At 43.8% G+C, this 21,371-nt stretch overlaps 1 protein-coding gene across 6 annotated transcripts; it reads left to right on the top strand.

The window, feature by feature from the left end:
• Window positions 1–1,138: 1,138 nt before the first annotated feature.
• Window positions 1,139–20,690, top strand: APH1B (aph-1 homolog B, gamma-secretase subunit). Of its 6 annotated transcripts, none has more exons than XR_004647382.1 (7): window positions 1,139–1,453; window positions 2,788–2,958; window positions 7,537–7,610; window positions 8,922–9,044; window positions 10,398–10,515; window positions 19,481–19,603; window positions 20,143–20,278. XR_004647382.1 is itself a non-coding variant. In XM_034783484.1 (6 exons), exons 1-6 carry the CDS (start codon window positions 1,341–1,343, stop codon window positions 20,163–20,165), a joined length of 627 nt encoding a protein of 208 aa, XP_034639375.1. In that variant the 5' UTR covers window positions 1,148–1,340; the 3' UTR covers window positions 20,166–20,302. The 6 variants fall into 6 exon arrangements, 3 of the variants coding, with proteins under 3 accessions (XP_034639374.1, XP_034639375.1, XP_034639373.1); XR_004647383.1 differs by having other exon boundaries at window positions 1,140–1,453; window positions 10,401–10,515; window positions 19,481–19,608; window positions 20,143–20,280; XR_004647381.1 differs by having other exon boundaries at window positions 1,140–1,453; window positions 19,481–19,608; window positions 20,143–20,280.
• The last annotated feature ends 681 nt before the right edge of the window (window positions 20,691–21,371 follow it).

Raw genomic sequence — 21,371 nt, 5'->3', positions numbered from 1 at the left:
TTTGCCTTCACTAGCAGGACCAAGTACTGATTTAACCCCAGATCCTCTCAAGGATTGAACTCACAACGCTGGGTTTGGCAAGCCAATGCTCAAACTGCTGAGTTATCCCTCCCCCCATTTAAAGTCTGAGTACTTCAGGATCCTTGACAGCTCTTGAAGTTGCAGGGAGATAGTGTGGCTATAAGTGCTTTTTTAGTGGTGACACATAGATTGTAATGATTCCCCTTATGTTTTTGTGCTCTGTGGTCACTTCTAGCATAGATCATTTAATGTACTGTAATTAGGGTTACAGTACACAGAACAGGGGTTCTCCCATTGGGGTTTAGGACCCCTCGGGGTTATGAGGTTATTACACGGGGAAGGGGGCGAGCTGTCAACCTCCACCCTGAAGAATGCTTTGCCTCCAGCATTTATAATGGTGTTAAATATATTTAAAAAGTGTTTTAATTTTGGGGGAGGGGGGTCACACTCAGAGGCTTGCTATCTGAAAGGAATCACGTCTACAAAAGTTTGAGAACCACTGATAGAAGCTGTAGGGGGGTAGAGAAAGCCTATGTATAAGTGGATATGTAATGCCAGCCCTAAGAAACATGCTACAGGCTATGCAATGTATTGTATGTACTGTGAAGTCTTGCAGTGTGAGGGCCCCTAGCGCCCCGTGAGACTATTTATCTCTTCTGTAAAGCCATAGATGTGTTCTTGTTCATTGTGCTTAAATGTTTACCCAAGGAATAGTATGATTTGGGAAGCATAATTTCAGGAGGAGGCTAGAGGAAGACTGTAAGAGGAGAGAAATTTTGTCCCTGCTGGGGGTCATCCACCAGCACCTAGTGATCATCTTACCTAGTAAGCAAAAACCCTGTTTGGCTTTATGACTTAGTGAGTTGGCCCTGTAGGCTTTATAGCCAGCAGCTTGCTAGGAAGGGAGTTGGGATAGCTCCTAGTGGCAACGGACTATTGCAGGAGCTGGTGGGTGCTAAGCCTACAGCACCTCAAGCCCCAGGTGGTGAGGCCTGTAACAGAAAGGGCTAGTCCCGTCCTCCTCCTTCAGCCTGACTCCTGTAACACAGCCAGAGCTTGTGTCAAGTCCTCAGGCTCGTCCTGAGCCCGCCCCACGTGCACGTCTCCCACCTCCCGCTACTAGCCCTGGTCCCACCAATAGGGCTGCGGGCCTGGGGAGAATGCCCTGCTCTGAGGAGCCAGACCCCCGCCAGTGACCAGGCGCCCGCAGAGCCAGCGGGAGGCCGAGGCCCTGGTTCGGGCTCCAGCCCAGCAGAGGGCGGTGGCAGCGGTGGGCTTTGGATGGGGGCGTGTCCGGGTCTGGGCCAGGTTCCTCCGCCATGACCGCGGCCGTGTTCATTGGGTGCAGCTTCATCGCCTTCGGGCCGGCACTGGCCCTGTGCGTCTGCACCATCGCCGCCGAGCCGCTGCGCCTCCTCTTCCTCATCGCTGGGTGAGCGGGGCGGGGCGGGGCCGGGCCGGGCCGGGGAGCGATACCTTCCTGAGACCGCTCGGCAGTCATGCAGCGTCTGTGCAGGGGCAGGTGGGGAGGAGCCCCCTCCCCCCGGCGGAGTAACCCCCAGGCCCCTCACTGTGGGTGTCAGCCCCTCTTTCCCTCCTCCCGCCCCCCGACGGGAGATACCCCCACCCCATGGCACGAACCTCTCTTCCCATCTCCCGGCGGGAGAAGCCCCCAGACCAAGGTGTATTTGAGGTGGTGACTTCAGATCCCACCTGAGTGTATGAGCTTCCTGTTCCCCTAAAGCCGGAGAGAGGTAACATCTCTGTAAAACAGCAGGACCCACCCGCCCCCGGCAAAGGTCTGACGCACACATCCCGGTTAGGGAGAAGTTAGGTGTGTGGGGAACACCAGCCTAGTACTAGGGCATGAGCCCCCCCAACTCAGGGTGTTGGGTTTAGTGTCACATGTGGGGGACCCCAACCCCCACTCCAGCTGTGGGCAGCACTAGAGGACCAACCCTTATTAAAGAATCACATTCTCCAGTGATAGCCCCTAGTCATAGTTTATATTAACCAGGCAACAGGAGTAGGGGATATTACTGGAGAATAAGGATTGGGGAAGGGGGGGGGGGGTGTGAGCGTCCAGACAGTTGTGATTCTAAGTTGGGCAAACTCCTGGGTGCTCTTTAGACCACATAGCCATGATGACAATCCTGTGCTAACAAGAATTTGCTCCCAAAAGACAAGATTAAAACCACATTTAGCAGCCATTCCCAAATGCTTTGGCTATGGTAAGAAATATAGATGTCAGCAAAAATAGTTTTTAGCAGCAGTGCCCCCATAACTCATATTGAAAATAACGTAGCCCAGTCAAAACCTTTTCACTGTTGTCTCAGGCAGCATAGTTGAGAATGGTCAGTCCACTTCCTGCAACAGTTCAGTTTCCTTGTGTAGTCAAGGCTCTCAAATGGTTTTCTGAAACCATTTTAATCACAGTATACTCTGTCTACTTTGGGGGTAAAACTGTTAGTCTAAGCTGTTTTTAAAATTAGTTTTTCAAATAGTTTACAGTATTAGCATGGTAAATGGGGTTTGTGGGAGAGTATGTGTCTGCTTTGTCACCCACTTCAAGCCAGGGCTTCCTTGTCAATGCCTTTGCTACATTGAGGAGTCCCATATTAGAGATTTTTAAACACAAGCTATGGAATCTTTTTTATTTATTTAGGTAATTGAATAGTCTGGTAATATGCATGATGGGTTGTCTCCTCTCTCCCCTGCTTCCCCTTTCTTCCTTCTTTTTTTTTTTTTTTTTTTTTTTTAAACTAGAGGTTTCTTCTGGCTGGTCTCGTTGCTGCTTTCTTCCCTTGTATGGTTCATTGCAGTGCAGATTGGTGGGAGCAACAATGCATCAGTAAAGAAAAATTTGCTCATCTTTGGAGTGATGGTCTCTGTCCTGCTCCAGGAAGTCTTCCGATTTGCCTATTACAAACTGTTAAAGTAAGTTAAACGTTTCTTGTGTCTCTTAGGCCTTGCCTACACTGCCACTTTATGGTGCTGCGACTTTCTCAGGGGTGTGAAAAAACACACTCCTGAGCGCTGCAAGTTTCAGCACTGTAAAGTGGCAGTGCACCTGGTAGCAACTCCCCTGGTGGGGTGGGTTGTTTTTTTTTTTTTTTTTTTTTTTTTTACAGCGCTGGGAGTGAAGACATTGCCCTTACTCTTTCGAGGATCATACTGAATATCCTGAATAGGTAGTCTGTAGTATGCTAGCGCTCCTCTTACAGCCTCACCAGTTTCTGCATAATTGGGGATATATTAAGAAGTATGAAGTCCTTATGTTACAAAGAAAACTTTCTAAACGTGACTTGAAAATCAGATTTGAAAGTGTTGTATTATATGATGCATTCAGATAAAAATAACAGGCCTAATAGATGCATTAATGTATGACTGTTTTCTCTTCTATAATAAGGGTATAGAAAGAATTTAAAAATAAATAACTTGGGTCTCATCTGTCAAGGATCTCCATTAAAAAAAAAAATCTTGATTGTTAATTAGAACAAACTCCAGTGTTTCAGCCTTATATGTTGACATTTTCATTAATTATTGTAGTCCCCTGCTTGTGAGTTTTCCAGAATTTCTGATTCCTCATTGCTATATCAGTAATTTAGTTATTAAAAACTCAGATTAAAACTTTGATCCTATATCCCTAAGCAAAATGAAATCTGAGATATATAGCATCTAGGAAAAAGTTTTAAAATACAATGTTTTTATTTCTTTAAATTCCATCTAAGTCTGAATACAAAATTAATACAGGCTGGAAAACTGGGGGAACTGAATAACAGTGTCATATGGTGGCATTTTAGATCATGATAATTTACATCCTGTGAATGCTGTAGAAACAGCAGTTGAGTGAACATGGCTGACTGCAAGAACAACAGCTTGTCTCACTGACCTCGATAAGAAATGCATTTCATGATGATATAAGTGGCATCATTTCATGTGACACAAATGTTACTCTCCACTGCTACCATTTCTGCAAAAGAATCAGATATCAAATTCTTTTTTTACAAGTGGCTTCACAATATTTAGGTGTTGGCTAAAAATATTTGCAAAATAATCAAGGTATCTGCTTAGGCAATTTTATTTCAAAGACCAGTGAATGAGGGTAGGTAAACCAGACGAAAATCTTTATTTTTGTTTTTGGCATCAAAATAATTGGTGTAAACCCTGTAACAAGTTCTAACAAATCTTTCCAAATTCTTATTACACTAGTAAACTGAATTTTGCTTGGATAAAGGTTCTTAAGGTACTTGGCATTAATTTGAGGTTTTAACAATTCATAGATTCATAGATTATAGGACTGGAAGGGACCTCGAGAGGTCATCGAGTCCAGTCCCCTGCCCGCATGGCAGGACCAAATACTGTCTAGACCATCCCTGATAGACATTTATCTAACCTACTCTTAAATATCTCCAGAGACGGAGATTCCACAACCTCCCTAGGCAATTTGTTCCAGTGTTTAACCACCCTGACAGTTAGGAACTTTTTCCTAATGTTCAACCTAGACCTCCCTTGCTGCAGTTTAAACCCATTGTTTCTGGTTCTATCCTTAGAGGCTAAGGTGAACAAGTTCTCTCCCTCCTCCTTATGACACCCTTTTAGATACCTGAAAACTGCTATCATGTCCCCTCTCAGTCTTCTCTTTTCCAAACTAAACAAACCCAGTTCTTTCAGCCTTCCTTCATAGGTCATGTTCTCAAGACCTTTAATCATTCTTGTTGCTCTTCTTTGGACCCTTTCCAATTTCTCCACATCTTTTTCAAAATGCGGCGCCCAGAACTGGACACAATACTCCAGCTGAGGCCTAACCAGAGCAGAGTAGAGCGGAAGAATGACTTCTCGTGTCTTGCTCACAACACACCTGTTAATGCATCCCAGAATCATGTTTGCTTTTTTTGCAACAGCATCACACTGTTGACTCATATTTAGCTTGTGGTCCACTATAACCCCTAGATCCCTTTCTGCCGTACTCCTTCCTAGACAGTCTTTTCCCATTCTGTATGTGTGAAATTGATTTTTCCTTCCTAAGTGGAGCACTTTGCATTTGTCTTTGTTAAACTTCATCCTGTTTAACTCAGACCATTTCTCCAATTTGTCCAGATCATTTTGAATTATGACCCTGTCCTCCAAAGTAGTTGCAATCCCTCCCAGTTTGGTATCATCCGCAAACTTAATAAGCGTACTTTCTATGCCAATATCTAAGTCGTTGATGAAGATATTGAACAGAGCCGGTCCCAAAACAGACCCCTGCGGAACCCCACTCGTTACGCCTTTCCAGCAGGATTGGGAACCATTAATAACAACTCTCTGAGTACGGTTATCCAGCCAGTTATGCACCCACCTTATAGTAGCCCCATCTAATTTGTATTTGCCTAGTTTATCGATAAGAATATCATGCGAGACCGTATCAAATGCCTTACTAAAGTCTAGGTATACCACATCCACAGCTTCACCCTTATCCACAAGGCTTGTTATCCTATCAAAGAAAGCTATCAGATTGGTTTGACATGATTTGTTCTTCACAAATCCATGCTGGCTGTTCCCTATCACCTTACCACCTTCCAAGTGTTTGCAGATGATTTCCTTAATTACTTGCTCCATTATCTTCCCTGGCACAGAAGTTAAACTAACTGGTCTGTAGTTTCCTGGGTTGTTTTTATTTCCCTTTTTATAGATGGGCACTATATTTGCCCTTTTCCAGTCTTCTGGAATCTCTCCCGTCTCCCATGACTTTCCAAAGATAATAGCTAGAGGCTCAGATACCTCCTCTATTAGCTCCTTGAGTATTCTAGGATGCATTTCATCAGGCCCGGGTGACTTGCAGGCATGTAACTTTTCTAAGTGATTTTTAACTTGTTCTTTTTTTATTTTATCCGCTAAACCTACCCCCTTCCCATTAGCATTCACTATGTTAGGCATTCCTTCAGACTTCTCGGTGAAGACCGAAACAAAGAAGTCATTAAGCATCTCTGCCATTTCCAAGTTTCCTGTTACTGTTTCTCCCTCTTCACTAAGCAGTGGGCCTACCCTGTCTTTGGTCTTCCTCTTGCTTCTAATGTATTGATAAAAAGTCTTCTTGTTTCCTTTTATTCCTGTAGCTAGTTTGAGCTCATTTTGTGCCTTTGCCTTTCTAATCTTGCCCCTGCATTCCTGTGTTGTTTGCCTATATTCATCCTTTGTAATCTGTCCTAGTTTCCATTTTTTATATGACTCCTTTTTATTTTTTAGATCGTGCAAGATCTCGTGGTTAAGCCAAGGTGGTCTTTTGCCACATTTTCTATCTTTCCTAACCAGCGGAATAGCTTGCTTTTGGGCCCTTAATAGTGTCCCTTTGAAAAACTGCCAACTCTCCTCAGTTGTTTTTCCCCTCAGTCTTGATTCCCATGGGACCTTACCTATCAGCTCTCTGAGCTTCCCAAAATCTGCCTTCCTGAAATTCATTGTCTCTATTTTGCTGTTCTCCCTTCTACCCTTCCTTAGAATTGCAAACTCTATGATTTCATGATCACTTTCACCCAGGCTGCCTTCTACTTTCACATTCTCAACGAGTTCCTCCCTATTTGTTAAAATCAAGTCTAGAACAGCTTCCCCCCTAGTAGCTTTTTCAACCTTCTGAAATAAAAAGTTGTCTCCAATGCAGTCCAAAAATTTGTTGGATAGTCTGTGCCCCGCTGTGTTATTTTCCCAACATATATCCGGATAGTTGAAGTCCCCCATCACCACCAAATCTTGGGCTTTGGATGATTTTGTTAGTTGCTTGAAAAAAGCCTCATCCACCTCTTCCACCTGGTTAGGTGGCCTGTAGTAGACTCCTAGCATGACATCTCCCTTGTTTTTTGCCCCTTTAAGCCTAACCCAGAGACTCTGAGCCCCTGAAAAGAGTGCAGACATGGGCACTGATCCTGCAAAGAATTAAGCGTATGTTTAGCTTTATGCACTGTGAGCAATCCCATTTAAGTTATTTAACCTAAGCATATGAGTAAGTCTTTGCAGGATCAGGACCAAGATATAGTAACTGTTAAAGGTAAAAAACCCCATTAGGAATTCTGCTAAACAGGCTGAAATGTTTGGCTTAAGTTTATCCAGAACTAAAATATTATAGGAGGGGCTGGTAACACCATCTATTATGAAGGCTGCCCAACAATACTTATTATAATATCCTGTTTTCAGTTGTGTATAACTTTTCCTATCTTCATCCATATGGTCCAAAATTTTCCATGCTGGATGTCTACCACAGGGTGAATTTTTTTAGAAGAAATTTCAGCCAAAATACTTAAGCCATTTCTGAGAATGAGACTACGAGAAAATAAGTTGCTTTGCCCATGTTGAAAAATTCTGATGACCTTTGCTTTGAAAAGCCTTCTCCCATCCTTTGCATATAATTATTTAAGTGGCTTTCTTGTTTCATTTAGACATTTTAAAAATAAGATCTGACTAGTTTGAAGTAGCAAAGTTGAAAAATAGAACGTATGGACATTAAAATACTACTTTTTAAAAATATTGTCTTTATTTCAGAAAAGCTAATAAGGGCTTAATGACTATAAGCCAGGAGGAAACCCTACCCATCTCCGTCAGACAATTGTCCTATGGTAAGTTGAAATGCAGTCAAAACTATTTAACATGTACTCTAAAAAGTCATGTTAGAAAAAAATCATTTGTAAAATGTTATAGCCACAGAAAATGTTAACTTTTGCATGCAGACTGTGTTTATTTGTTACTCCATTTTTATTTGTTTCACAAAGTCTTGTAGACTCCAACAGGCATGTAAAAACTTACTTTATAGATGTTCAGTTTACGTAAGGTTGCTAAGAATTATTTTCTCAAATTCAGAGCCATTTTACAACCATTGACTAATTAATTCTTACAAACGCTCCAGGAGCTAGGTAATTATTTTCATCCCTACTTCATAAATGGGACTTAAAAAAAAAAACAAAAAAACAAAAAAAACAAAAAAAAACTTGCCCAAGATCCTAGAGGCAATTACTGTGAGAATGAGGATTAGAATTCAGGAATTCCATGTTTTCAGTTCTCTGGTTAATTTACTAGGCTACACTGTTTCTCAAAATCTTTTTTTTTTTATTTTTGAGCTCAGTTAATTTGTGTGAAGGTGACCAGGGTTGTGCTGAAATATGAGATGCAGTAAAACTATGATTCTACTTTGTCATGAAGCATTATGTTAATTCTGTATATTTCTTTCAATAAAGTTTAGTCTCTATAGTTTGCAGAAAAAATATTATCTTTTTTTTTTTAAACAATCATGTGGATTTAGCACTTGTGAAAGATAACATGTTAACAGCTCTGAAAAATGAAGTTCTCTCTCTACGGAAGAGATGTTATATAATAGAGGCAATGTCAGTGCCCACATGACCCAGCCAGCATACCTCAACCTTGATCTTCCAACATACTACTTATCTTTTGGGGTAAGATGGTGCTTCCAAGCCCATTTTGTCCTTGTCTCTTCTAATAAAACTGCCATCAGTTGAGAGGAGACAATAATATCTGAGTTCTGATTCTAGCTCTGACATGGATTCGCTCTATGGTCTTTGAAAAATCACTTAACCTCCTCTCCTACTTCCATCTCGAGGCAATGGGGATAATTATATTTGTTCACTTCACAGCTGAATTGTGAGTGTTGGTTGATGTTCGTAAAGCACTTTGAAGATGTAAAGTCCTCTGTAAGTTCTAAGTATTATTTTCCTCCTCCATCACAACCAAAGAATTAGTTGGTTTCCAATAAAAATATAATGTAGGAATGAAATGGAGAGATTCTTTTGTCTTTGAATATGACTATGAATATGAATGACTTCACTTATAAAATCTTGCCACCTGCAGGTAATGTGAGGATTTGTCTAAAGACTTGTAATTAGTCTTTTGTGTGTTTGTGTCTGTTCTTTGTATAGTGTCTGGCCTGGGTTTTGGGATCATGAGTGGAGTATTTTCTCTTGTGAATATCCTGACTGACTCCTTGGGACCAGGCACAGTGGGTATTTATGGAGATTCTCCTCAGTACTTCCTGTCTTCTGGTAGGTAAATCTGTGCATGGGAGTGTGGCCTGGTGATTGTTGTGGGGACTGAGGGGCAAGTGAAAACTGAATTTATTCAGTCATTTTTTCTGAAAAGGTCCTAACATTTCCTGGTATAAGTGGCCCATGGAAAACTTTATTTAACCCATTATGAGGGCTCTAATTGTACTGTGAGATATTTGTGTGGATCTTAGTATACATTTGAATAAACATAACTTTCACTAAACAGTTATGTTAATTTTTGGCTCATGAAGCATAAGATTAATTAAGAATTCAGCTTTTTAAGAAATATTTTACTAGTTTTGCCTCTAGACATTCAGGGTCCCAACCACCAACTGATTGGAAGTCAATCTCACATTGGTAAACATCCCAGCATTTGGTGTGTTATTTTTCTGCAACTTAAAATCTCTTGTAAATATTTTAATTTTGGTGTACTTTATGGCTTTTTAAAAATATGCTACTTTCTTGACATGGAAAAAAGTTTCAGTGTAATAAAATAGAGGTTGCAATGACATCAAATTATAAAGAATGTAAATCACTTGTATTTATTTATGTATTCCTTTTCCTTTAAGGGTATTCCTCCCATATATGAAAGTCTAAAAGGACTATAACACAAATTAGGACTTTGGCACTGTTCTTTCTTATTTTACTATTTCTTTGAAGTCAGATCTGTTTATCATTCTGATCTTGATCATTGCAAAACTAGAGTACCTCTTTAGGTAATGCAAAGCTAAGGAAAACACATTTTTCTGGACACCTTGGGTGTTTATCTCAAGGTTGATATGTAAATCAGATCACCCAGATCGTGCATAAATAATACCCCTAGTAATATGAAAACATCAACTTTGAATTATTGCAGAAGAATAGAACAAGAGTAAGAGAGATTTCCAAAACTTTATGTTTTGAAAAGCGTATATGCTTTACGTTATCCATGGTCTCTGGTGGTGTTTTCAAAAGAGACTGATTAGGGGATTCTTTCTTTTAGTGGATGCAAGCAGTGTACATTCATTAAAACTCGCCATTCTGTAAGGCAGGCATTTCATCTGGAATTGAATTAAAGGACCATACTTTAGACCAGACTGTTTAAACATATGCTCGCTGCTAGACTCTGTTAGAGAAAAATAAACTTTCTCTGCTGGTGTAGTGGTTGGTAGAGAGAAATAGATTCTTTGTGCAAGTTCAACTGGGTACATTAAAAATTGGTAGGAAAAATTGGGTTGTTTGACTGCAGCACTGACTGGGTTTGGCTAGGTCTTTGCCTCTGTTAGGGTCAAATATTGTTCTGCTTTGCAGAAATACGAGCTCACTCATCTATTGTTTTCCTTAATGGCTTTTGATCTTTCCACCATAAAGCAGATTCTATAAAGGTTGCCAGGAAGGGAATCACTCCTGGCCCTGTTACGGAAGCGTCAGTTGTCCATAGAGGCATGAACAGTGGAGAAGCAGAGCAGAACTGTTGGACTATCTTAAGGTTCGCCCATGAGTTTTTAAAGGAATGTCCACTCATTTTGAATAATTTTGGCAGTGTAGGACATGACAGGGTGAGAGGTACAATAGGTTTGATCAGATTTAACAAATTTTAAGTTGCTCCTATTTGTTAATTGCCTTACTTCCTAATCATTAACATTAATTTGAGTTGCCAGGGACTTGGTTTTGCTTGTAGAACATCACAGAGCAATAAATTGTTCTTTTTGTTTATTAAACACGCAGAAAGCAAAGAATCAGGCAGAAAAATTTTAATGAAAAAGTTAAAAACATAAAGTCTTGATTTCAACACATTCCCTCTCCCTCTCTTTGCATAGAGACGTACAAAGGGTAAAATGCTTACTTGAAATTCCCTTATACATGGCATGATATCTTGTTGAGAAATAAGTGTTTCAGTCACTTTATGTGGTAGGTGTCTGTTCAGTGCTTTTTCTTAAGCCAATAGAACACAGAGAGAGAGAGAGAGGAGAGTAGGGGGGAAAAAAAAAGTCAGCACTAGTCTCTGCTGGTTGTAGGTCCATTGCTGAAAGACCACAGAAAAAGTACACAACATATGACTCAATTTTATTGATTTTGAATACCCCGTATCAGTGGCAGAAGCCTGTAGAAGATCTTGGGAAGAACAGTAGAAATGTGAATCCATAAATGTATAAAGTCAGTCTAAATCCTGACTAATATCCTGACATATTTAAGGACACCATATGTGTGTTATTGATTGTATAGAAAGCTCCATCATTTTTAAACATTTATATTCGTGTTGAGGTAAGATGTGTCCAAAATTATGCACATTTTTTACAAAAACGGACAGTTGTGTAGCTAACTTCATTGGCTACAGTGTTACAATTAATCTCCTGATACCTCTTTAATTAACTATTGTTGCCACTTTACAAAATGTAAGTGTGTGTTTGCGTGTAGAGAGAGAGAGAAAAAGAATAAAGTATCACTGCCCTTGGCTTTTTCTTCAAAACAACCATTGGACCGGGGTGGGCAAACTTTTTAGGCCGAGGGCCACATCTGGGTGGGGAAATTGTATGGAGGGCCGGGGCAGGGGGTTGGGGTGCGGGAGAGGGTGTGGGGTGCAGGAAGGAGCTCAGGGTAAGGGATTGGGGCAGAGGAGAGGTGCAGGATGTATGAGGGGACTCAGGAAAGGGGGTTGGGGTGCAGGAAGGGACTTGGCAGGGGTGCAGGTAGGGTGCGGACTGTGGGAGGGGGCTTGGCAGGGGGTTGGGGTGCAGGGTGCAGGCAGGGGGCTTAGGGCAGGGAGTTGGGGTGCAGGGTGCAGGAGGGGTTCAGGCTCCGGTCCGGTGCCGCTTACCTAAAGCGGCTCCAGAGTGTCAGCGGCGCGCGCCAGGGCAGGGTCCCTGCATGCCTGCCCTGTCTCCAGCCCTGCGCTGCTCCAGGAAGCGCTGTGGCCCCCTGGGGGTGAGAGGGGGTGAAGGGCTCCGCGTGTGCTGCCCTTGCCGCACCTCCAGGTACCTTCCCTGAAGCTCCCATTGGCTGCGGTTCCCCGTTCCCGGCCAATGGGAGCTGCGGGGGTGGTGCCTGGAGGCAAGGGCAACGCACGGAGCCCTCTGCCCTCTCGCCCAGGGGCCACAGGGAAGTGGTGCCGGCCGCTTCTGAGAACGGCGTCCGCAGCGCCACGGGGGGCAATCCCGCTGGCCGGATCCAAAGCCCTGAGGGGTGGATCCGGCCCGCAGGCCGTAGTTTGCCCACCTCTGCATTAGACATTTTGTATTGTGCTTAGTATACATTTATATGGTGTATATTGCAACCCCACAGCACTTTAAGGAACTGTAAACTATAAATACACAACAAGAAAGTTTCCAGCTTTCTTGTTGCATAACAGGTGTTCCTAAATTTCCTGTTGTGGTTAAAACTTTAAATCAAACTGTTAAGATGTGTTATGAAGAAACTGAAATGTTCTTAACCAAGCATCCCAATTGAATTTTACAATATTTAGTCCCTAGATGGCGCTATCTCACATCATTGTGACTTCAAATGGTTGTGATTTCATGTAATTTAAATATATTGCTAATTTTGTTTTAAGAGAGAAGATAAGAATTAAATTCTCCATTTCCTTTTTGGAAGTCCTACTTTTCTCAGATTGCAAAATATAAATATTTTATTCAAAGAACAACAGTGCATTATTGAAATATTATATTTGATTTCTTTGAGAGCACTTGTTTTAATTGTACCAGATGCTTTTGACCTTAGCTTATACTTTTGAAATATGAGATCTTTTTGATTAAAAGGCAAGGTTTTTCAATATGGATTTGTTTGATTCCCCCCCCCTCCCCATTGAGATCTTGTGAACGTGCTCAGTTGGAATAGACTAATAGCTCAGTTATTTCAGTTGTCTGCCTCCTGCTTTCTAAACTCGGATAGTTGTGTATTAATTAACTACATTAATAAAAACCCCAATCTAATGGAGTGGGGAGAGCACTGACTCAGATATATGCTTTCCTCTTGTCCTAAGACACCATAGAAACAACTCTGTGCAGTAAAGGCAACACAGAGTGACAGCTGAAAAAGATGAGCATTCAACTTCTGTGTCAAATTCTTTTGAAATTAAGATATGGAGAATAAATTACCGGTACTTGACCAAGGCCACGTAGGTCCGGGGCAGTTCTGGGTTGGAACTCAGGTAGTCCTTGAGAGCCCAGAAACAAGACTTCTGTAGGTGGATGTTACAAATCGTCAGTTGTGCTTGGGAGTGGGTGTGGTCTAATGGATAGGGTGTTGGACTGGGAGTCAAGAGATGTGGATACCATTCCCAGCTCTACCAGTGACCTTCGATGTGACCTTGGGCAAGCCACTTCCCCTCTCTGTACCTCTGTTTCTTCTTCGAGTGATTGCTCATGTGTATTCCACAATACGGTACCGAGCAGGGGGTGACTGTGGAGATCCCAGCGGTGGCTTGCCTCTGGACCGGAGACCCGCTGTTGTCGGTGCCCCTGGTACCGGCAGGGACATAACGTCCGGGCTGCTTGCAGGGCCTCTGGCGTGGAGGGCATCCGGACATCCAGAGAAGCCTGCTCCGACTGGGCTGGGCTACACCTGAGTTGGAGGCCTGGAGGCCGATGGGGACCGTGGACTGCCCAACATGGGTCTAGCCTCTCCCCCGGTCTTGCTTTGGTGCTGCTGTGGCAAAGGCCTCTTCTTAGCCTTCTTGGCATGCCCCGTGGATGGGGAGTGGTGCCGACTGATAGGTGGCCCTGAGGGGTCGCCGCATACCGACACCGCGGCACCTGGTGCCGACTCAGAGCGGCGCACCGGAGTCGGGGTCAACACCGACTCAATCAGGAAAGCCCAGAGCCAAATGTCCCTTTCTCTCTTGGTCCAAGGCTTGAAAGACCTGCAAATCTTGCAGCGATCGTTGAGATGGGTTTCCCCCAGACAGCGTAAACAGTCCGCATGCAGATCACTCACTGGCATCAGCCAGTTTCTCTATGCCTTCCCCCCCCGTCTTGCTGATAAGCAAGGTGCTGGAAAAGATAAAGATGAACAGGGCCCGGGGCCTCCTGATTGTCCCGGTGTAGCCCAGGCAACATTGATACGGGACCCTCGTGAGCCTGGCAGTCGCTCCACCGTGGCCATTGCCATCTCACCCTGACCTGCTTTCCCAGGGCCACCGCCTCCACACCAACCTAGCGGCACTCCACCTCACAGCGTGGCTGCTCAACGGTTAGGTCAGAAGGAAGGGACATGCTCAGAAGGGGTTCAGCACATCCTCTTGGAAAGCAGGCGACCCTCCACGCGTCGAGCCTACTTGGCAAAGTAGTCTCGGTTTTCCCGATGGGCGGCTGAGCGGGACGTTTCCCCCGTGGCTGCCCCACTCCAGCTCAGTTTAGACTAACTCCTTCACCTTAGAACCCAAGGCCTGGCACCCTCGTTCATCAAGGTGCACTTGGCGGCCATATTGGCCTTCCACCCATCGGTGCAGGGGCACACGATATTCTCTCATGCTACGACTGGCCGATTCCTTAAGGGATTGGATCATCTCTTCCCATATGTTAGGCCCCTAGTCCCACAGTGGGACCTGAACTTGGTGCTGGCCTGGTTGACGGGTGCCCGCTTCGAGCTTTTAGCTACATGCTCCTGGTCGCACCTCTCGTGGAAGGTAGCCTTCCTGGTGGTGATCACATCTGCTAGATGGACCTCGAAACTTTGACCTCTGAGCCCCCGTACATGGTATTCCATAAAGATAAGGTCCAGCTCTGCCCACATCCTTCGTTCCTCCCGAAGGTGATCTCCACCTACCACATGAGTCAGGACATTTTCCTGCCAGTCCTCTGCCCCAAGCCCCACGCGTCCAGTGAGGAGCGCCGCCTCCAGATGCTGGATGTGAGACGGGCTCTGGCCTTTTACCTGGAACAGACTAAGCGGTTCAGGAAGTCTTCTCAGCTGTTCATCACTTCGGCCAAGCGCATGAGGGGTTGGCCGATCTCCACTCAGCGGCTCTCCAAATGGAACACCTCGTGCATCCGAACCTGTTACGACCTGGCGGGAATCCCTCCGCCGTCAATTGTGAGGGCACACTCGACTAGGGCGCAAGTAGGGTGACCAGATGACAAAGATGAAATATTGGGACACGGGGGGGAGGCGCGGAGAAAAAAAAAAAAAAAAGTTGGAGCGCGCGCGCGCTTCCCCCTGCCAGTGGCACAGCCCCATCTCCACCCAACTCTAGGCTCCGACCCCCGATACACCCCCAGCTGCCCCATCCCCTCGCTCCTGGGCTCCGAGCTGTGCAGCCGAGCCGTGCTCCGGGCCCCTTCTGCAGCTCCCAGTCTCGCCGCTCCCGGGCTCAGTCGCACTGACCCCGCAGCAGAGGCTGCTCCGCTCTGCCCCGCCTGGGACACTCACCCCCGCAGCTCCGGGCATCCCTTCTCCGGCCGCGGGGAGCTCAGGGACCCACCCGGGCAGGGGGCGAACCAGGCAGCCGGGCCCAGCCCCTCCCGGCAGGAGCGTGTCTGCCCCACGCATGTCTCCACCCACCCGGGCGCGGCCCCCAGACCCACTGCGCTGCCCCGGGGGCTGCAGGGCTGGACCAGTCTTTGCGCTGCACTCCCGGCCCAGGCCATGGCCCGTGTGCAAACCTGGGAGGGAGGAGGAATGCTGCGTGCTTGGGGAAGAGGCAGGGACAGGGCGGGTATTTTGGGAGGGATCCAATGGGGAAAGGAGGGGGTGGAGTTGGGGCGGGGGGGGACAAGAGCCCCTCCGGGCTCCACCTGTGTGCCAGAGCGGAGGGCAAAATTGCTTGTTTGTCCAGTGTCTCGACCGATGTTCGGTCGGGACGTGGGACAAACAAGCAAATATCAGGACAGTCCTGATAAAATCGGGATGTCTGGTCACCCTAGGCGCAAGCCTCGTCAGCTGCCTTTTTAGATCATGTCCCCATCAGGACATTTGCAGAGCTGTCACATGGTCTTCAGTTCACACATTCACCTCGCATTATGCGATCGTCTCCCAGACCAGGAAGACACTGGGTTTGGCAGGGCTGTGCTCCGTCCCAAGAGTTTGTGAACTCCTACCCACCTCCAACAGGTATAGCTTGGGAATCACCTATTGTGGAATACACATGAGCAACTCAAAGAAAAAAAGACAGTTACCTTTTCCATAAGTGGTGTTCTTTGAGATGTGTTGCTCAGGTCCATTCCACATCCCGCCCTCCTTCCCCTCTGTCGGAGTTGTCTGGCAAGAAGGAACTGAGGGTGGGGGGAGCGTGCAAGCCCCTTATACCGCACCATAGATCACTTGCGGCGCTCTCCTATGGGTACTGCTATGGGAAAAACTTCTGGCACCGGTGCACATGGCGAGCACTCACACCTATTGTGGAATAGACATGAGCAACACAGCTAGAAGAACGCCAGTTACGGAAAAGGTAACTGTCTTTTCCTCTCCCATCTTTTTCCTCATTTTGATTGAAAACTTTTGGAGGCAGAAATTCTCTCTTACTATTTGTCTGTTCGCTCTTTGGGGCTGGGACTGTCATTTATTGTATGTTTGTACTGCTCCTAGCACAATGGTGTCCAACCTGGTTGGCAGTTCTAGGTGATACTACAGTATAAACTTAAATAATAAAATAATAATGGGACCCTAATTCCAATTGAAACCTCTAGATGCTTCTGTACTTCAAATAATAATACTGCTGCCTCTTGTATAACTGCTAATTCTGCTGCTCATAATTTGGTTATTAAATTATGGCACTTGTAGCTATTGGGAAGCTAGGTACATCCAACATGGGTCTCTAACTCTGAAAACCAAATGCCACATCAGTTAAAAAGCAAATTGGGTACTTTATTCCCAAATTTAACAATTTTCCAGTGTATTTTAGCACCCACTATCTCCTGACTGCATAGGCAGAGCATAATGTATGCTATGTACTACATAAATAGTGTCTAAATATTTCATGGTAACATGGTGGATGTGTGTGTGTTTGTTTAAAACATGTTTACCATCCAGTGTCAATGATCACCAATGATCAATGTACCTTTTCATTTTAAGTAGTACATTCAAGAGGTAACATTTAAAAACAAAGATTTATTTTCACCTTTTTATACACAAATATGAGCAAAGTCTGTGAAAAAAATATACTAGAGGACTTCGAAAATTAACAAATATACATGACCCACAAATCTCTATAAGTATTGTGGGTTCTCTCAAAAGATTTAACAATAAATCCTCTTGATACCTATATCAGTTTGCTTTTTGTGCATGCAGTAACGTGGACCAAGTCAATGGACTCCTCTGGAGTAAGATCTTTCCAGTTCTCCTCGTTTGGGCTGTAAAGGGAGGCTTTATTCCTCTCTGGCTGAAGCTCAAAACACAGCTAACTCTGTTTTTCTTCACTAGCTCATTCCCATTTGAGTTACCTTCCCTGAAAGGAAACTGTAAGCATGGTGTGCTCCTAAAGGAACATATGTGATGTTTCTAATCCTTTGGAAACCAGAACTGTCCAACTGTCTAGTTGGCATGTTTGATTCCCTTGTTTTCAAGCCACCTCTTCGCTATCTTATTGTTTATCAGGAAAAAATAGTGTTCTCTGCATTTAACAAACATTCACGTTAACAAAGTGAAATTTCAGTGTTGTGTGTTGTCTTGCAGAAGGTACCAGACATCCTGCACCTGCCTGCGTTATTCCTGGCATTTGAACAATTTCATTTTCAAGTGGCATATGACTGTCCATCACATTACTGATATTTTTTGTGTGTGGTCTGGGGGGGAAAACATGGGAAATTTTTGTGTAGTTTGTGTATTATTGTATTTGCTTTTACTTGTGTTTTAGTTAAATCACAGGGTATCCAAAAATTGTCCTTGTCTGTTTACTTGACTGAGTTGGGAACTAACACTGGTATCCGATGTCTTGTTTGATTTTCCTTCAATGGTACCAGTTACATAGCACTTTTATAAAGTCTTAAACTTGAGAATATTTTAACATGGCTTCCTTTTAAAGGGGTGTTGCCATGTGGATTATGCCTGAAGTTTACATTTTCTAAAAATATAGAGAAATTTATACTATGTGGTTATTTTAAAAAAAAAAACCCAAACCCTAAATACTATAAAGCAAAATAGTTATTTGCATTTAAATTATTCCTCTGCAGTTTGGGCATACAAACCTTGCAGCATTTGCCTCTGTATAATTATGGCTCAAGCTACGTGAAATGCAGAAATAAACAGCAATAATTGTAAGAAGTACATTTGATTTTTAAAAATAGTAATTGGACCAGAAAGTGTGGGAGTGAGCGTGGAGCCCACCGGTTAGGGCACTCACCTGGAAACGGAGACCCAGGTTCCAGTCCCCCAACTCCATTGACTATTTATTTTTATGTAGTGGAACAGCTTCAACAGGAGAGAGTGAGAGAGCCGTGCCCCAGAATACCCCATACCCCAGTGATTAGGACACTCTCCTAAGAGGTGGGACACCCCAGTTCAGACCACTTCTCCACATCAGGCAGAGGTGGGGGAATTGAACTTAGGTTGCCTACATCCTGGGTGAGCGCTCTAACCACTGAGATAAAAGTTATAAGACAGGGGCACCTCCTCTTCTGCCCCCCCCCTTTTGTGTGGGATTTGGTGTGCTCTGAGCATGCCTACCATATCAGTCCCCTCATGCAAGATAAATGGGGGAAAGCCTATTTTGAGAATCCGCTGGGGCTGAGGTGCACAATAGCTGCCCAAGTGCCTAGACTGAGGCAGTTGTGCTCACTGGCAGAAACTTAGGCACCCAGGGTTCTTTCATGGTGGAAATTTAGGTGCATACCAGCTTTAGGCACCTACAGAGCTAGGCAGCAGCTGAGCAGACATTTGGGGGATCTCGGTGGCACATAAATGTTGGATTGAGGTGCCTACATTGTCAGTTAGGTGCCTAAGTTCTTTTGTGGACCTAGCCCTTAGTTCCTTTCTCCTTTTTGCTGTACAATACTAGTAAGCAAGATTTTCTTTCTTTCAATTGGTTTTGAAGTTTAAAACCCATTTATTTTTTTCTTTGTCTTTGCTTCAGGATATAAATGTTTTTCAGGTTGTAAATGTGACTTTTACCCACTTTCTTACCTCTTCCAAAATATGGATTTGAAATCCTCTGCTGGAAGACAAGGAAAACAGTCCCTATTTCTTATGCATAGTGAAGGAGGAGCAGTAGATCCAATCAGTTGTGTGAATAGTTTTGCTATGATGCTGTATAAGTCCTGGGATAAGCACATCAAAACCAATCGTTTAGGTAAAAATGTATGTGTTTTTGGCTGCCTAGCTATATTACATTTACAGCTGTTGCTAATGTGTGTGCAAAATACATGGAGTTTTGTGTTCTCTTGTGTAGACTGCTGTATAGGTATTAATGGATACTCATACTACCAGTTTGAACCAGAGGTGGTGGGGATAAATGAAAACACTGTGTGTGTTTGTACATGTAATGCCTTACCAGTAGTGAGGACTAATGATATACTGTCTTTCAGCATTCATGACTTTGGCCATTGTTCTGCTGCACATTTTTTGGGGCATTGTATTTTTTGATGCTTGTGAAAAGAAGAAGTGGTGGGCACTGGCACTGGTCATCCTGAGCCATTTGCTGGTATCAGGTGTGGTGAGTTCACCTGTTATATATTCTTAAAGTCTGCTAGATTGATATGAGGGGAGGGGTAGAAGGGAATACATTTCTGATTAGGACTGCTGATCATGGCTTTAATAATCAAACAAAAATGCAAATTAATGAATTATTTGTAGGGTAAAAGCCAAACAAGTGTTTTCACTCCAATAACTTTCCAGTCGGGATATATTTGTCCTTTGCATTATTTGCCTACCCCATCCTTCTTAAGTTGTCTTTTGTAAGCATTTTCGGTACAAAATAGTCTGGGGCCACAAGATGCACAGTGGCTAACTGTTGAAATGCAGCAACATTTGCAATGAAGAGCTGCAGTTAGAGCACTGCCAAATGCAGAATTTTGGCCAAGACACTTGGCAAACTCTTGATGTCTTAAAAATTATCCCCCTGGCTTGTTAGTATCCAGGCAGAGCAGGCAGCCTGGATTTCTAAGATCTCATCTGATGAAAAGAACTTTGGATGTTAATTTAATTGTTGCTGTTCAACTGAACTATGATTTTTCTTTTCCTTTTGCAGACTTTCCAGAATCCTCAGTATGAAGGCAGCCTAGTGCCATCTTATATTATCATGATGCTTATGGCTACCTGGGCTTTCTTCACTGCTGGTGGCTCCCTTAGAAATCTGAAACTGTGTCTGATGTGCAGAGACAAGGACTTCCTTTTAGCCAACCAGCGCCCCAGATAACCTCTAAGCATCTGGATTTTACCCATCCATCTCTCTACATGTTTAGTGAAAGCACAACTAGTGCCTTCTTGACCTTTCTTGAATGTTAAGTTGAGATATATATGTATTCCTGTGTAACTTGGCTTCTTTCAGGCAGCTGTCTGAACTGCATATGTGAGTGATGAATGAAATCTCCTTAAGAGTACCCAAAAATTAAACAGTTTACATGTTAGCTACTGCTTTATGCACTAAGTTTGGGCTGAGTTAATAGAACAAATGAACACATATCAAACATGGATAGACTAGATTTAAAACTAAAAGGCTATCTGCTAACTTCAGTTGTGAATTACACATCCACTTTGCTATGGAATTAATAAAGATAACATTTTATTGTGCCACAATGAACTTCTAGATGCAATAATGAAAAAACGCAATTTTCCTATGGTGGTTTAGCCAAAGTTAAGATGTTTCCTATTTTAAAAAGTTATAATATTTAATAGTTAGGCTTTCTGAATTGTTAAAATATGTTTTAGAGCATAGGGCATTAACTTCTCTGTGTAAATATTAGAAATATCCCTTCAGGACTACGTTGTTTGTATAGTAGAGATGACACACAAAGGACCATAACTTTTTCTGACTCCTGAAAATGCACTCAGGGTATGTCTACACTACAAAATTAGGTCGATTTTATTTAAGTTGCTTAAATTGGAGGCTCAGTGTCAAGTCGATTCTGCATGTCCCACTATGCACATTGTGTCAGCAGAGCGCATCCTCACTGGCAGGGCTTGCGTCGACTCACGGAGCGCTGCACTGTGGGTAGCTATCCCATGGTGCATGGAGCCGAGTGGAATGTTGGGTTGGGCTTGCAATGCCTCATGGGACCAAAACATTTGCGCAGGTGGTTATGGGAACATGGCATTAGCCTCCCATGATGCACTTACCTCCCTCCCTCCCTCCCTGAAATCAATGGCAAACAAACCAAGCCTTTTTTCCTAAGCCAGAATTACCTGTGCAGACGCCATAGCACGGCAAGCATGGTTCCCACACAGCTGTACACTGTTGTGAGTATTACGAACACCTCA

The sequence above is a fragment of the Trachemys scripta genome, chromosome 10 (genome assembly GCF_013100865.1).
Source record: "Trachemys scripta elegans isolate TJP31775 chromosome 10, CAS_Tse_1.0, whole genome shotgun sequence".
NCBI classification, from domain to species: Eukaryota; Metazoa; Chordata; order Testudines; family Emydidae; genus Trachemys; species Trachemys scripta.
This window is presented reverse-complemented; position numbering and strand designations above follow the sequence as displayed.

Bases quoted from the DNA above. Each gene is read 5' to 3' on its own strand.
- APH1B (XM_034783482.1), top strand. From the start codon at position 1,341: ATGACCGCGGCCGTGTTCATTGGGTGCAGCTTCATCGCCTTCGGGCCG. The intron at 2,959-7,536 runs GTAAGTTAAACG...TCTTTATTTCAG, and splicing joins GCCTATTACAAACTGTTAAA to AAAAGCTAATAAGGGCTTAA. The intron at 7,611-8,921 runs GTAAGTTGAAAT...TTCTTTGTATAG, and splicing joins CGTCAGACAATTGTCCTATG to TGTCTGGCCTGGGTTTTGGG.